This window comes from Leptinotarsa decemlineata, unplaced genomic scaffold, assembly GCF_025532065.1.
Source record: "Leptinotarsa decemlineata unplaced genomic scaffold, Ldec_3_MD MMD2_tig00000008_RagTag_RagTag, whole genome shotgun sequence".
Classification (NCBI taxonomy): domain Eukaryota; kingdom Metazoa; phylum Arthropoda; class Insecta; order Coleoptera; family Chrysomelidae; genus Leptinotarsa; species Leptinotarsa decemlineata.
Window position 1 is genome coordinate 12,588,658 of NW_027412537.1, and position 17,769 is coordinate 12,606,426.

The window sequence follows — 17,769 nt, forward strand, 5'->3', positions numbered from 1 at the left end:
ATAATAATTATACTTTATTTCCATAAAGACAAAATAAAGTTGTATAGGAAACTGTCAACACAATAATAATGTCTGAAATAGGTCTCAGATAGATAAAAGGTTTATTACATTTGCTCAAAGAATTTTGAAATGGGCCATAAATAATGCTTCTGCAGGCAGAGCCAATGACTAGTGGGAATTGATATTGTAGTTCACAATATTCATACGGTTCACTCCGTCTGAAATGACCCTCCCGGTACTGACGAGAAGCTAGTACTCCGAAACTGATCTATCAGTGTTCATTCCGAGCAAGGAAAATTAATTTCAGCTTTTCATATATAGAAAGTTATTTGTAACAAATCATCAAAATGGAAGACGTTGCACAGGTGCCAGATGGTAGCACTTTTTGTGCTACATTAGCTGTGTTAGTTGTTGTTCGGGTATCTGCCACACGTACTTGCAAAATACGTGGTTCACATGAGAGGCAAGGGCATGAAAACACCATACCCTTGCCTCTCATATGATCCTATGACTTTGTTGGTACGTGTGGCAGATATCTGACGGAAAAACAACAATTAACCTAGCTTATGCTGCACAGAAAGCGGAACTAAAACCATCAGGCACCTGTTCAACATCTCCCATTTGGAAGAATTGTCACAAATAACTTCCTATATATGAAAAGTAGAAATCCATTTCATTTGCTCGGGACGACCACCTATAGACTGGTTTTGGGACCACTTTCGGAGTATTTGCTCCTCGTCAGTACAGGACAGGTCATTTCAGACGGAGTGAATCGTCTGAGTATCCTGAACAAACAAAATTGATTTCAACTAGTCATAAACACGATCTGCAGTTGATTCAGGAGTATGTTCACTGTGCCACCTGCAGACCTAGTCCGGAAACAATTCCACATACTCCGGGGTGGGAGTCTGAATAATAATGATATTCAGGAGAGGTGCATATGGCATGCCCAAGTTCAGGTGAAAAACACCTTACCCCCTTGTCTCTCATGTGAACCTACGACTTTGTAGATATGTAACAAGTGAAAAACATGGGTAAGGAGTTTTTCACCTGAACTTGGGCATGTCATATGCACCTCTCTAACTTTGTAGGTACGTGTGGCAGATAGCCACACCTACAAAGTCATAGGTTCACATGAGAAGAAAGGGGCCTGAACTTGGGCATGTCACATATACCTCTCCAACTTTGTAAAAATGTGCGTTAGATGGCCATACCTACAAAGTCGTAGGTTCACATGAGAGAGAAGGGTAAGATGTTTTTCACCTGAACTGTGCATGTCATATGCGCCTCTCTGGAATGTCATTATTATATATGTATATATGTCATGTACATACCTGATTAAGCAGATTTTCAAAAGAATTTCTATGCCTTGGGATGCTGATTAGGAAAAAAATTAGAATTAGGGTCCTTCATAATTATACCTGTTGCTGGAAATTCATACGGGAATATTTCAAATTTGCATATGAATTGTTTGTGTTAAAAAATGATTGATTTTCACTTGTACCTCAGACCTTGGGTAAAGTCGGCCACGTCCAGCAAATCTACAACGATAATGACCTCAAAGTTGAAGTTTGCAACACTACTTGGACCTACAATCCCTTGGCTGTTACCAAACTGGCAAGTAAAGATGGCACCATGCACGGAACAACTTCCGGCGAGAGACTTAGCGCCCTGCTCAAAAAGTTATTTGAAACGCATGTATCCGGCGATGTCAACGAGGAGTTAGTAAAATCAGCTGCTAATGGAGATGCCCAAAAATGTGAGGAGGTGTTGAAGCAAAGCAGCACCGCAGGGGCTGGCATAGGTAATATTTTTTTATTTTGAGCGAAGATAAATTCATACAGAAAGACATACTAGTTTTCTGTCATATTTTTTAGGTAGCTCATAAATAATTATGATATCATTTTATTTGGACAGTTAGGATACCTTAATTTATTTATTTATTAACAACACGAGCCCAGTTTGTGAATCTTTTGCTGGAAAAATCCTTACTAGTTTACTTTGTAGTAAATGTTCAAGAGGTAGCAAAAACGTATGTGAATTTCTGGAACTTCAACTAGCGTTTCCTAATAAGACTTATAACCAGTCCGTGCAAAGCTTATTGTTTAATCATCTGAAAAAGGAACTGTTAACAGGTGATGATCGACTGTATTGCCAAACATGCGCCAAACTAACTGACTGTTATAAGAAAACAAGTATAGGTGAGGCACCAGTCAGTCTAATAATAACTGATGATCTTCAAACATGACTCAACCTCTAACGGAAGCACCAAACTCTTACAAAGGTTCGAAATAGATGAACACTCAATCTAGCAGACCACTATTATAATATTCATGCAGTCATTGTTCACTGTGGTTCTGGCGTTGAATGTGGTCATTATTACGGATTGGCCAAAGACGAAACGGACTCGTTTAAGTTTGCCGTTAGTTGTGTCATTAAGTGTTCTGGCTATGAAGTGAATTTAGTGGAGCCTCTGGAGACACTCTACATTTTGTTTTGTGAGAGAGAGGACATTGACAAATCAGGATCTTCAGATGATGTGGTGCTGCAGGTTTTTCCGGGTTTTCCTACAGCTGAAAAAGCAAATGCGCCACTGGAATCAATGATGTCGCCCCGGAGCGCCAATTAATTTTTACTGTTGTTTATAATTTCATGATTTGTAATTTGGAAGTGTTATAAACAATTTGTTAGAAATGTATTATGTACATTAATATATACAAAAAACAATATACAATTTCTTAATACTAGCAGTGATGAAAACGTAATTTTGAACAAATTGAGAAGAGGAATATGACAAAAAATATAACTATATGCTTTTATAATAACAGAATAATAAATAAATACAATAAAATAAAAAAAACCCATTTGACAGAAACAAAAAGAAGAAAACATCAGTTATATTCTAATGAATAATTGACAACACAGTTAAGATTAAAAAAACTAATTCATACAGTTTATTTATTTATTTATTTAACGGCAACGTCAATTTACAAAAACATATTTAACAAAGTGTGAAAAACTACAAAGTATTTTTGAATGCTCAGTGTAATGTCTACATTACAATTTACAATTTTACAAAACATTTAGTGAATTGTGAAATATAAAATATTAATGAATCCTTATGTCTAGTGACTATATTACTATAACATTTATTTGGTAAGTAGGATACATTCCTAATATACAACAACAAAATTATAACTAACAAATAACTGATTAATATTCCAAAAATCATGACTTATGATCTTATTAGTAATACCTTCAGTTACATTTGTTATAAATATGATGCAGTAGATCAGTTTTAAACCTTTTTAAAGTTGAAGCTGATTTAATTGAATTAGGCAATTTGTTGTATGTATCAAAACCTTTGACATATACTTAGTTCATACTGATTTTGGTATTAGTTCTATGTATATGTATGTCAAGATTATGTCTAGTGTAATATTTGTGAATATCATAATTAAAACAAATAGATTTTTTAAGATATGTTCCAGTTAAATCATTAACAATTTTATGCACAAATATCATTGTCTGGTATAAAAGTCTCTGGGATACCGAAAGCCAATTTAGGGTTGTTAACATTGTAATTATGTCTGTTTTTTCAAATTGAAAGAGTATAAAATCGAAGCACAATAATCAAAGTGTGGTTGTATAATTGTTTTATAGACTAATATCTTTGTGTTTAAAGACAGATGCTTTGAAATTCTAGAGTAAAAATATAGTTTTTTCGAAATTTTCTTATGTATGTATTGTAAATGTTCTTCAAATGTGAGATCGCAGTCCAGTTGAAACCCTAAGTATTTTGCAGTATTATTCACTTTTATATTTTCATCATTAATAGAAATATTTATCTGGTTTATATTGAGTTTTTTATATTTGTATTTTGAAGTGAGGATCATGGCAGTAGTTTTACTCACATTCAGTTTCAATTTATTAATTTTTATATATTTGTCAACTTTTTGCAATATCACATTCATTTTCTGTACAGCAGCATCCAGGCTTCTATCACTACAAGCAAACAGGTTGATAAATTCACAGTTGACATGTATATTAATAAGTAAGGGACCCAAAACACTTCCCTGGGGTACTCCATTATAGTTTAATATTTCATTTGAAATTGTACCATTGATTCTTACTCTTTGTTTTCTGCCTTCAAGATAGTTATAAAACGATTCCTACACTTTGCCCTCAATTCCGTATATTTTCATTTTGCTGAGGATTATATTTCTGTCGATTGTTTCGAAAGCTCTCCTCAAATCTAAAAATACCGCTACTACAAACTTGTTGTTATCTAATTTGTTTATCAAATAGTTAAGTGACCTCTGTAATGCCGATTCACAAGAGTACTTTTTTCGAAACCCTGACTGATTATCAAACATAATCTCATTTTCATTCACAAAGTTTAGCAATTGATTGTAAACAGCATACTCAAGTACTTTCTCAATGGGCGGCAACGTATTGATAGGCCCCAAATTCCTCAGCTCTGATAGTTTTATTTACCTTAGGAATTGAATAATAGTACTAATTTTTAGCAGATCTGGCATCTTTCCAGTCTGAAGGGGAGTATTGATAAGATTCAATATAGCATGTCCAGCAGTTTCAAAAATTTGTTTAACAATTTTGGCATTTAGGATTTCATATGTATTACATGTATTGTCTAATGAAGCAATAATATCATGTAATTCTCCTAATGAAACCATTTTGAATTTAGTTGTAGTTACTAAAAGATGAAACAAATCTGGTACTTATAAGGAAAACGATGTAATGAATCTGGTGTTTACAAATAAAATGGTAAGGTAAAGAAAAGCTTTGGAAACGCTATAGTCTTTTCAATTAATTTTTGAAGGCCTGAAGTGACACATTAAACAGATCTAAGTTATCATCATAGGTAGGATCATAGGTAGGATTGTATATGATTATTATGGTATTTGGCTATACTTGAATGGTTTTCTTTTAGCAAAACAATGGAAAATATAACTCGAAATGTAAATACCTAGTGTGTACGTTTGAATTTAAAACAAAACAAATATATTAATACTATCGAAGGAGCTGCTAATTACTATATATAAGATTATACTTTGTGAATGTAGATTAGGATTACCTATTTCAAAATAAAGATTATTATTATCATGATATTGATTTCCCAGCTTCAGAATATGAGGAATCGGACTGTCAAAGCCTAATTCATATGGAAAAAATGTACATGAAAAATGTCAGAATTTCTCGTATCTTTTTGTTAGATATGAAAAGTTATTAGTTGAAGTAGTTATGGCCAGTTTATCTCACTATTTATTATTTTGAAGAGGAAACTCAAGTTCATAGAAATTCTTCTATCTTCCAATTATTTTATATTTAACTTGGATAAGAGTTGACTGTACTTATAGTCATTTTGTTGAATACCAAAGTGAAAAGGACAATTCCTTAAGAATTTCTTTTGAACATTTTCAATCAAAGCGATATTTACATTATACTATGGGTCCCATATAACTAAACAATATTCAAGAATGGATCTTACGAAAGCACAATATAAAATCTTTTTTGTTTTAATTGAAAATTCTGATTTTCAATTCTGATACTTGAAGATTAAAATTAATTTCGCTATCAAATTTAACTGCCAGATCGCAAATAAATGTTTCTCTTTTAAGAGCTATATTATTCAACTTATATTCAAAGATTATTGGACTTCTGATTTTCGTGAACGTAATGATTTGAGACTTATCGATGTTTACCTCTAACAAATTATTTTTACACCACTTGTAGAAAGCTTCGACATCTTTTTGAACTAATTCAGCATCTTCACTGTATAGTGAAAATCATACAATAAACTGTAATTATTAGTTTTAATATTGATTTTCATCAAGTATCGGCCAGTTCTATTCAATCACAGTTAAGATAAAAATATAATAAGGAGGATGCATAACATAACATAATATAACATAACATAACATAATATAACATAACATAACATAACATAATATTTCATTATTATTATTATTATTATTTATTTATTATTTGTTCAATTACAATGAAGTAAAATGCCCAGATGAGCGTAGAACATGTCAGTGTAATAAATATACAGTTAAAAACATTTAAAAATTAAAATCAATTAAATGTGAGACATTTTAGCAGGTAAAATCTGAAGGGATGGTATCTTTAAAATATTCATCAGTTGAGTAGTATGCTCTATTTAGAAGAAAGTTTTTAAGTTTATTTTTGAGTGTTGTTTTAGAGAGGCTTTTTAGTGCATTTGGAAGTTTGTTATAGATTTTTATTAGAGTATACGGTATATTTTTCTGAATAAAAGTAAAATTAGGAATATTAGTAACCAAATCTGCTTTATTTCTTGTTGGGTAGATGTGTGCTTTATCAAAGTCGTTAAAAAGCTTTGGATTGCTTTTAATAAACATTATGCTGTCGAGAATATACTGACTGTATAGGGTTAGTACTGTCTTTTCTATGAATAAAGGTTTACAGCTATCAGTTTGTTTGGATTTATGAATAATTCTAAGGCAACGTTTTTGAAGTGAAAAAATTTTTTTTAACGTTCACAGATGCACCCCAAAAAATTAAGCCGTATTTGAGTCTTGAGTGGACTTGTGCATAATAGACAGACATTGACGCTTGAACATTTATTGTTTTAGTGATGACTCTTAGGGCATAGCAATGCCTTGCAACATTTTCTGACAAAGTATCCAGATGAGATTTCCAATCTAGTCTAAAATCTAGCTCAATTCCCAGGAATTTTGAACTTTTACTAGTTGTATATTGTATATTGTATATTGGAGATACATAAAAATAACCAAAATTATGAAACACTCTCTCATAACCATGAATATAACATCAGATCTGGCGACTTATTGAAAATACCCAAATTTCGTTTGACAACATCCAAAATGAATTCTTTAAACTTGAATTTATATAATGAAATTCCGTCAAAATTAAGAAGTTTTAATTTTAATCACTTCAAAATCAGAATGAAACAATATTTGAAATCTAAATGTTTTTACAGTGTGCAAGAATATTTACAAAATGATTTTTGACATTATTATAATTGTATATAATAATATATATACAATTATAAGTATATAAGTATAAGTTTGTTGTTAATCTTAGTATAGAATTCTTGTTGCAGATTTACGATATTGTTAGCCTTTTTTAAAATTGTATGTTAATGCTATATTTATTATTGATTTATATTTTATATTTTTGTTTTTTTAATATCTAAAAATTTGTTGAAAATTTGTGAGAATTAGACTGTAGTCAATCAATATTTATTTCCATTTTTTTGACATGGCTAATATGTATTGGAATTGTCAATTGGCAGGTAAAATAGTACTTATGATGCACTGTTTGGAACCTTTGTTGTAGTAATGAATATTACTGGAGTTTTTTCCCAATACCAAATTGTTATTTTTAACACCTCGACACATGTTTCGATCAGAAAGTGATCATCTTCAAAGAGGAAGATTAAAACTAATCTTCCTCTCTCTTCCTCTTTGAAGATGATCACTTGGTGATCGAAACACGTGTCGAGGTGTTAAAAATAACCATTTGGTGTTGGAAAAAACTCCAGTAATATTTTGGTGAAATAGTACATTGAAGTGAAATGAAAATTTACATCAAAAAAGAAAAATAAAAAGGTTAAAATACCCCTACACTGAAATTTACATCACACATAGTAAATCACATATTATGAGTTTTTATAAAATCACATATACTATAAAAACATTTTTCCATTAAAAAGTTCTTTAACTCTTAGAACAGATCGTAAATTAATAAAGAGATATTTTAAAGAATTCAGTTTGGAAGATAATTGCTGCCAATGGAATTTCCAAGAGAGAATAAAACTCACCTTTTCGCATACTAAATAACTGTATTTTTTCATACACGATATTTGAGAATTCATTTTGATGTTGAATCTGAAAAATATGTCTTCAAAATATTAATTCCCTATAAGTTTTTTTCTTCAAAATCAGTACAGATGTTCTTTCAATGAAACTACCTGAAAAAATCAGCCAGGACAAAAAAAAAGTAATTTTTTTTCAATAATTCGCTTTTTCTGACAAAATTTTTCATAGTATTTATTTTTTTATTTATTTATTGATTATCCGTTTGACATATAAGTATGTATAGGATTTGTCCAGCAATGAAGAACACATGAAAACGCAGTGTCCTTATCAATATAAAAACACTTTAAAATTAACACATAATATAAAATACAATACAAAAGAAAACTATTTTATGATATAAAAAATTCATCTAGGTTATAAAAACAACTATCAACCAAATACTTTTTCAGATTTCGGGTAAATCAATTAATTTTATTGAGCTCCTTAATATCTTTTGGTAACTTATTAAAGATATTTGGGCCCCTCACATATGGTGAATTAGAAGTAACCTTATATTTACAATACTGTATGTGGAAGTTATATTTTTGACGAGTATTCCTACTATGTATAATTTCGTTGGTGATAAATTTATGTTTGTTTTTAAAGACAAAAATTGACAATTCGAATATATACATGCTGACAAGAGTTAAAATGTTAAATTGTCTAAATAAACTTCTGCAAGAGGCCCTTTTTGAGGCTTTGGCCATTGTTCTCAAAATAAACTTCTGCGCAACGAATACTTTTGATATAGAAGTCGAGTTACCCCACATACATATGCCATGTCTCAGTCTGGAAGCTACTCGAGCATGGTATAGTGCCAAAAGTTGCTGATCTGTCACGCTATCTGTTAGGTTTCTAAAGAGATAACCTAATGAATCAATTCGAACAGTGTTGTTTCCATGTTAAACATGCATCAATGGTATTAACGCCAAAAATCCCGGAAAATAGTTTTCACACAGTTATGTCCGACCGTTACTTTTTTGATAAATTTCTACATTTGAAAAAAATGGATTTGAATTTTTCATTCAGTATTCAATCTCTATGCATTTTAAATCTGTTTCATGACTAGTCTGATGAAATTTTGTTGAATATTTTTCTATTCTGATTATATAGAAACGAGACACATAGGTGAATTTTCTTGTTTCTTTTACAGGACCGGACGTGAATGGCGTCTTCGCGGGTCACACTGCCCTCCAGGCGGCCAGTCAGAACGGTCACCTCGAAGTGATAACGGTGCTGCTTCGGTTCCACGCGGACGTCGAAATCGAAGACAAAGACGGTGATCGCGCGGTTCACCACGCGGCTTTCGGCGACGAACCGGCCGTCGTCCAGCTCTTGGCCCACGCAATGGCCGATCTGAATGCTCGCAACAAGCGGCGGCAGACCGCCCTGCATATCGGAGTGAACAAGGGACATATCGGCGTGGTCAAGATGTTGCTCGATCTGCAGTGTCATCCTAGTTTACAGGTAGGTGGCAATTTGTTGATGGGATTATGAACGAGAGGTTGTCTAGGGGGAACATCAGTAGGTTATACAAACATGGAGACTCAGTTATGTCATGGGGTAACATCCTAGGGCTGTGGCAATCAGGTGCTTACAGGAATGAGCCCTGAGAAGTTTATATACAATACACTTTTGAGATTCATCAACCATTCTTTGAAAATAATAATATATTTATTGTTTGAAATTAACTTTTTGGAGATTGAGCTTGATTTATAGAAATAAATTTGAAAACAACCAAATATGGAATACACATCAAGAAAAAATCTGATAAATAGTTTAGTGATTCGAATTACTTATTTCTAGAAATGTTCGTTGGGTAACAGGATCAAGTTGTCTTAGAAAAACAAATGTTTTCTTGTCAACGTTTCGAATTCAATGACATTCTTCTTCAGGGCTCTTCAACAATGAATTTTAAAAAACATACCTGCCACAAACTTCATAACAGTTGTCGTTTTTAATGTTGTAAGAAATTATGAGATTACAATAAAATTACCTACTTGTTGTATAATAAAAAACAGTGTATCAAGCAAAACAGTTGACACCACCAGAACACAATGACATGAAACACTATGGTGTTTGTGGATATGGATCATTTTGCTCAAAAGTCTTTTGGATAAATATGGTTGGACAACTAGAATCGTCAAATGTTCAGAATTGAAATACTCTCTTTCATGATTAACAAGGGTTGTGGCTTTCTTGATATTCAGTTTTTCAGAACCTCTCATGTGTTCTGAAACTCGTATTTTGACATAATATCCGGTTTGCTTAACATATCCATTTGAAACAGTTTCCACAGCTCACTTCGTATGTCTAGTAGTGTTTCAGTTTTCCGTTTAGAGAAGAAATATTTACCAACAGAATTTTAATTTGAAAAGACCACATCAATTTGTTTGTTAACAAGTAACTGACAAATTTTTTACGTAAGGATTTTTATATTTTATGTTTGCCCTGGTATTTTGGGAAGAGGAACTTTTTTCTTTGATTTGTTATCAAATAAGGGCTCTTCAACAATTATTTTATACCAGGAAATTCTGTATTAGTTAACGAATTTTGTTATGGAACTCGGGATTGGAAATGTTAATTGATCTTGATTTTAACTATCTCTTATATGTTGATTTTACTGTGAAAATTGTGTTTTGATTAATAATTCTGAAATCCCTCGGAAATAGTTGGTTTATATTGGAGCATACAATTGTATACCTATTTATCAAACCAAACAACAATTATCAAAGACCTGAAGCAATTCATAACTCCTGGTGGGAAAAAGCTTCTACAGTAATGAAGAATATTTTTCATTTGAATTTTAATGTTACCATGATATTTTTTTGATTTTTGAGTTTTTGATTTTTAGCTAAAACTTTTATTTTTTATCAAATATTTACTCTTTTTCCAATGTATGTATATAATTCATGTAATTGTATTGACTTTTTTGACAAAATGTTACCATATTAGATGAAATGGCTCATCTGGCTTGTTTATCCTGGATTTGAAAACGCCAGTTGGCGTTTTGGAAATTTTGTATTCGTTTGAAAGACCTATCGATGCCATTAAAACATAATAACTTGCTTTGAAAAAGGAGAACACACTATTGCTGCTTTATGTGATCTAAACAAAATCATTCGATTGCGTCTCCCATTCTATTCTACTTCATATCTGACAAACAGAAACCAATATGTGTCAATGTATCCGACTTAAAACCAGTTACATGTGGAGTTCCCCAAGGCTCGGTTCTGGGGCCTGTTTTATTCATAATCTACATAAATGATCTCTTCTCCTGCATGTCACCTCATAATTGTTTTGCTTTCGCAGATGATACTACTCTTACGATATCCGAAAAAAAGCAAGGGTAAGTTGGTGCGTGATATAAATCAATTTCAAAACAATGCTGACATATGGTTCAACAATTCAATATTCAACATATCATTTTTACATCAGACACTTCTAGGGTTGAAGGACACTGTATTAAACTCTTAGGCATACATCTAGATGATAATTAGAAATAGTTAGAGCACATTGAACAACTTAGCATTGTACTGTCGAAATACACATTTCTTCTTCGGAAATTGAAAGATACAATATCTCAACAGGCGCTATTATCAGCTTACTACACTTTTTTCCATTCTCACATCTCATATGGAACAATTCTCTGGGGAAATAGTATTAACGCAAATAGGATATTTATTATTATTACTCTTTATTAGCAAATAATGCTCTTCATAGTACAGTCAGTCACTTATAAAATTACAGACAAGTCATATTTTAAAAACAAGAAACTAGAAAACTAGAAGAATTACTGATGACAATTTCTTGAAATATATTCAATACATTTCCTTTTTAATGAATTTAATGAATCACAGCTTTTTATATGACTTGGAAAATTATTAAATGCAATCAGACCAGAACTATACAATGAATCACAACCTATATGTTCTCTGTTGATATAAAAATTTACTATTCTATTTCTAGTGGAGTGTGTATGAATACTACTTGTGTAGGTTAACTGATCACTCAGATAATTTGTGTTCAATTTTAAATATAAATATTAGCATATTCATTGTTATCCTTTGTTTAGCAGATGTATAAGAGACAGTGTTTCGAATATACATGCCACAGATGTGCGTTTATTACAACTTAATATTGCCTTCTGTAGTCTGTTTAGATTTTCATTGCTCACAAAATACAGTAATGTACTGCAATAGTCAAAGTGGGGTGCTATTATTGATTTATAAATTGTTAATTTTGCATATTCACTTATTTTATTTTTCAATCTTTATAAAAGATGAATTTTCGTGGCTATTTTCTTCTGAATATAACTACAGTGCGCATCAAGGTTGAACTGGAACTTATTTACTATATATTCTTGTTTCTATTAAAATTGAATTATCCTTATATGTCTGTCGTTGAGGAAAGTTTTAATTTGAGTTGATGAGCTAATTTATTATTGTCAGTTGTTGCGTAATGAACTAGACTCCGTTGAATTCATAGGAGTTTGTGTTCAAATTATTGTATCGGTTCTAACTATTTTAAGGATGATAACCCGTGATGCATGCAGGGACATCACGGGTTGCCTACAATTCGCACACTGGATTGAAAATTATTCGCGATATCGGAATGCGCGTTTTTGTGTTGCAAATTTATAAAAAAAGAATAGGCTCTCGAATTTTCGTTCGCTGAAAGATGATGACCTTGCTAATTTCATGGTAAAGCAAATCAACGACTGTTGTTGAATGATTTATAGTGGTCGCCACGGTCATTTATAGGTGAGTAGTTCATAAGACTATCTCTTGTTATGATTATTTTCATTGTTTTATGTATGTGAAATATTATCGATGGTCATTTATAGTTGTAGATCGAAATTAGTCTAATCTGTGAAGTCATCATCAAAACAAAGAAAAATTTATTCCCAATAAAGAATCCCAGCCAGTGCACCAGAAGCCACAGTCTTTTATTCTAAAAACCCTGAGATTATTTCGTTCCTGTGCAAGGTTCAATTCTTGATCTAATACCACTCCCAGATATTTAAAAGTTGTTACCCTTTCAATGATGACATTATCAATATAAAGATTCAATGACAGCTGTTCATCTTGCAGTTGTCTCAAACGATATTTGCTACCTATTATGTTACAGAAAAAGACCATAAGGGTATTATCTGGGGCTGGTTTCTTAGACTCCTGTAGACCTCAGTTCCTTTCGATGAAAATAATGACAGTACCTTAAACAGAAATTGTAATTTTCACGATTATGATAATAGAGGATGTGATTTGTTGAGTACTAGTAGATTCAGACTGAAAAAGTCAAGTAGAAACTCTACGGATGTGAATTTATACAATATTCTACCTCCCCGTGTCAAAAAGTTAAATCAATACTTGTTCAAAAAGTATCGGAAATTGATTTCAAATTGTGTTTATTCTACTGATGAGTGTATAGCTGTCATATCCAGAGAAACACAAGTAAACGGCGAAACACTATAATATTCATTCTTAGTTAATAATGTATGTGTGTGTATGTGACTTATCTTATTTGTATATATCTAAAAGATCAATAAATTTGGCTTTGAGGACCGCTGTGGTTTGTGGCTTATTCGCATACACCTGCGACTTGAGAAAACCCCACAAGAAAAAGTCCAACGGGATCAAATCGCACGATCTCGGTGGCCAGTTCACATCACCACCACATGAGACGACCATGCCTTCGAGCGACGCGAAATCTACTGCTTCGGATTCTCCTGCACTTGCTCACAGACAGCCGCGATGTTTCCGACAGATCTTACGTTTGTTCGACGTACGTTTACTGAACCTCTGGACTCAAATTTATCCACCACATTGCGGTAGGACGATAATGGCGACCGTAAAATGAGCAAATCGTGCGGTATGTTGCCTGAACAGAACACCCACCTTGATGAAACAATTTCATTATTTGCACGTGTTGTTAAATGCTACATCCGTCTATGGTGATTTGACAAAACAGACTGAATAAGTGAAGTGACAACTAATTTGACAGATGTAGCTTCAACAAGGTCGCCGTTATCAATTGTCAAAGTTCGGAAGTTCCTGTCGAAAGACCCCATATGTACGGTTCCATTCTGCAGGATGAGATTTGTCATATTCTCCAATATTTTCTTGTTCCAAACTAATTCTAAGAAAGTTTCAACCCCCTCACCCACAGCCTACGGCTCCTCACTACTTCCAACCCTCTCGCAATCCTCGCCGCCCCACCCTCATAATGACTTTTTCTTCAGTTAACTTCCATATAAACCATCGTCTTAGCAAAATAGAAGTTAGATGACGATAATTTGCCGAGTTTCCGACGTCCCATCTCTCTATATCATTTCCCTGTGATGTGTCTCAACCACCCTAGTTTGCAATATCTTTCGTGAAATTAAATTTTACTGCTCAGATGGGAATATTTTATCCTTTCGTGGATGTTATGTCTTCCGGCGAATTCCAAACTATATATTTGTGAATACGGATGAACGTATTCGGGGTAGGTTTGAAGACAAGTGGATCTGACGTACATTTTTGTTGGTTACGTTTTCGTTGGAAATTAGATTTGGACGAAATGTGACATCAACTATGCCATTCGTTAAAGTAGTCAGTAGAAGAAATTAGAACCGAAAAATTCCTTAGTAAAAGTGGAATTCCGTTCATTAGTGGCGATTTCCGTAGGATTTGAATAGCTTTAGAATATTCAATCTAATATTTTAGTTTGGTTAGTTTTAATCTGTTTGAATAGACCTGTCCGAGATGCTGTCAAAATTAAATCAAAATGGCCGCCTGTAGGCACACATGTTGTTTATTCTAATGGAAAGACAACTACAAAAGTCCATAATCAATTGGGAAAGAAAGTTTTTGGCTTTCTACTACTCCATCTGATACAAAAAAATGGATGAGAGAATCTTCCAAAGAAAGGAAGGATTAATCAATTTGAAAATAAGTAACTCTATACATGGATGTGTAGATCATGCAAAGAAGTAACTCCTGCTTTTACCAAAGGAAAGAAGCAGTTGCATCCAATTGAATTAGAAGCAACTAGAGCCATTGCACATGTCAGGATTCATGTAGAAAGACTAATAGGTTGCATTCGTCAAAAATATAGGATTTTATCAGATTATGTGCCAATTTCTCTGCTTGTTTGTGGTGAAGATGATACGATCTTGGATAAAATAGTGAATGTGTGTTGTGGATTGATTAATATCTGCCCACCAATAGTACCTTTGAGTTAGATTGAATTTATAATGAAAAACGTCAATAAATTGTTTTTGAAAATTGTATATACTTAGTCTAGATTTGTATTTTTGTTGCAACTGTCGTGATATGTTTAATTTTATTGTATTATTGGAAAATCATATTTCAGAACATAGAGCTGAATTATAATAAATTTTTGGTATATTCAATTGTTACGTAGGTCAGAAACTAGGTTTTGTTCGTATATAGAATATTTTTTTGTCCAAACACATTCAAACATACATTAATTTATTAAAACACAAAATAAGGTCATATTGTTTTGTTTATTTTCCCCGTCAGACGAGGAAGTCAGTTTCAATACACATTCATTGAACAAATGATCCACAATAATGGTTATTTTAAAAAAGTGATTTTTCACATGGTGGTTCATAACAATATGGAAACTTCAATTATGATTTTTCAGTTTAAAGAAATGTTTAAATACATAGTATTCATTGAATGGAACTAGGCATTCAACAAATGTTCTTGAGAAGAGTCAAAAATCAGTTAACAAGAAATAATGAAACACTTGAAAGAATAGGTATATGATGAAATTCAGCATTGAATATGAATATGAAAATCACATGCAAAAACTGTTTACTGGGACTGCACTCTAGAATTAGTTGATATATTGAATTGGTTGATATATTCCAGGTCATACAGTAGAGCAGCAACGTGAGTGCAAACTTCAGAATGGCCTGCCATGCAGGTACAATGAGCTGAAATTATTGCACCATCTTTCTCGAACCAGACTTGCAGTGGGGGATTGTTCATCCTCTGTGAATGCTTGACCTAAAATTAAGATACATATTCAGACAAAATTATGAATAAATCAAGTTTGAAAAATATCTAAATACCTTGGTTATCACAACAATGTGCTCTCCGATTGACTTTGCTTCACAATCATGTACAAATCCAGCTTCAAAATATTTGTAGCTAGTCAAACTTTTGTAGGCCTTCATCTGCTGATTTGTATAGAAACTATGAGTTAGCACCAGATTAGAACCCAGTAACTGATAAGTAACTGATAACTAACCAGATAAGAAAGCAGTAACTGGTGGAAATCATTCTATAGAACTGTTCATTTTTTCTGAAGTGAAAGTAAAAGGATCCATGCACTGTATCACTCTGATTTTATCTTTGTAAAGCACAGCAATGTCTTTGTTTTCACGTTCCCATGTTAGTAAATAATCGCTTTTATTAAAAACAGCCATCATAATTATTTTCACAGCTTCCAAAGATAACAAAACACGAAAAAACAGCGAAGTACCTATGTCATTGTACTCATTGTGTGCCTACAGGCGGCCATATTGTTCGAGGATTGGTCACGTGTTCTGCACATTCTTATTGTGTGTTAGTTTATTTCGAATGCAATTTCCTATATATGAATAATTTTTTCAGAACATTCTAGACAAGAACGTCATTTTTTGTGGAGAAAATCAAAGTTTTTTATGGGGATTTTCACCTGCCACAACCTGAAAAATATTTTTTAGTAGGTCGATGGAAAATTCTAGACATATTTCATGTACAATCTATTCTTATAAATGCAAAAGTCACTCACTTAACAATCGTTAATCTCTGTTTCTCTGTACTGGTGAGTCCTAGGAAGCTAAAATTTGGTATATAGGTGCTTCTTGAGTTTTAGATACGCACTAAGAAAGGCTTTTCGAATATTCCAACGGGGGGATCCCGTGGGGGGGGTGCCCTGGTTGGAAAATTACCTTTTCATCACTGTTTCTCCGTATAGCTTAATTTTTGGTGACTGAAATTCTGTATGTAGATTCGTCTTATATCGTAGATATAAGATGAATCTTCCTCTGGGGATAAAAGGAGCGCCCCTGGAGAGAAAAGGAGCGCCCCCTGGAATTAAAAGGGGACATCCTAGGGAAAAAGGGAGGACGTTTACATATGGAAATTACCTCTTCACCCCTGTTTCTCCGTATGGCTTCATTTTCGGAGGATGAAATTTTGTATGTAGGTTCTTTTTTTATGTCATAGATGTGTAATAATAAAGGGTTTTTAAATATTCCAACTGGGGATTCCCCTGGGAATAAAATGGGCTCCCCCTGGGTATAAAAGAGGGGGTAGAAGGCGAGTCCATGAAACAAAATTATCTATTCATCACCCTCCATGTCCTTGAATTTCCGGTGGGTGAATTTATATGTAATATCAGCATTGCACCCACGGAGCCGGGGCAGGTCGCTATCTTGAATTGTTTCGGAAGTATCAAATGTTTTCATGGTTATTGCAGAGAATAACTCAAAAACTATTTTCCATTTAGGTCTTGAAAATGAGAAACTGGATTACAAAACCATTTCCGCTGATATGAAGTTAAAAATTTTTTGTTTGACCTCTGAGAAATTGTTATTAGAATGCATGACAGTAGTGTTCAGTGTTTCAGTTTTTTCAATCTCGTTTATTGTATATCAGAAAATTGTTTCATTCAACAGAAATTCCCAAAATAAAAATTCTACAGCAGATTGGTTATGGGGATAAGACACGGACACAAAAAAATCCTAATTTGCGGTAACATCCCAAGAAACAATAGGTATGATGACAGACATTGAAATACTCTTCTATAATGTTGGAAAACATATTATAATTTCAACGTATATCATATTTCCGTAAAAATACAAGTTTAGTGTACAATATATACA

At 32.8% G+C, this 17,769-nt stretch overlaps 1 protein-coding gene and 1 long non-coding RNA gene across 2 annotated transcripts in view; one reads left to right on the top strand and one right to left on the bottom strand.

The window, feature by feature from the left end:
• Positions 1-17,769, top strand: part of LOC111514813 (E3 ubiquitin-protein ligase mind bomb 1) — a 456,223-nt gene that overhangs the window by 3,525 nt on the left and 434,929 nt on the right. The window contains exons 5-6 of the mRNA XM_074171098.1: positions 1,510-1,804; positions 9,040-9,353. Coding sequence (XP_074027199.1) covers positions 1,510-1,804; positions 9,040-9,353 — 609 coding nt within the window. The remainder of the gene's footprint in view (positions 1-1,509; positions 1,805-9,039; positions 9,354-17,769) is intronic.
• On the bottom strand, positions 15,378-16,584 carry LOC141480725 (uncharacterized). Its single transcript, XR_012464519.1, has 2 exons — positions 15,970-16,584; positions 15,378-15,904 (listed from the first exon to the last, which is right to left on the bottom strand). It is a non-coding gene; the product is annotated as an uncharacterized lncRNA (long non-coding RNA).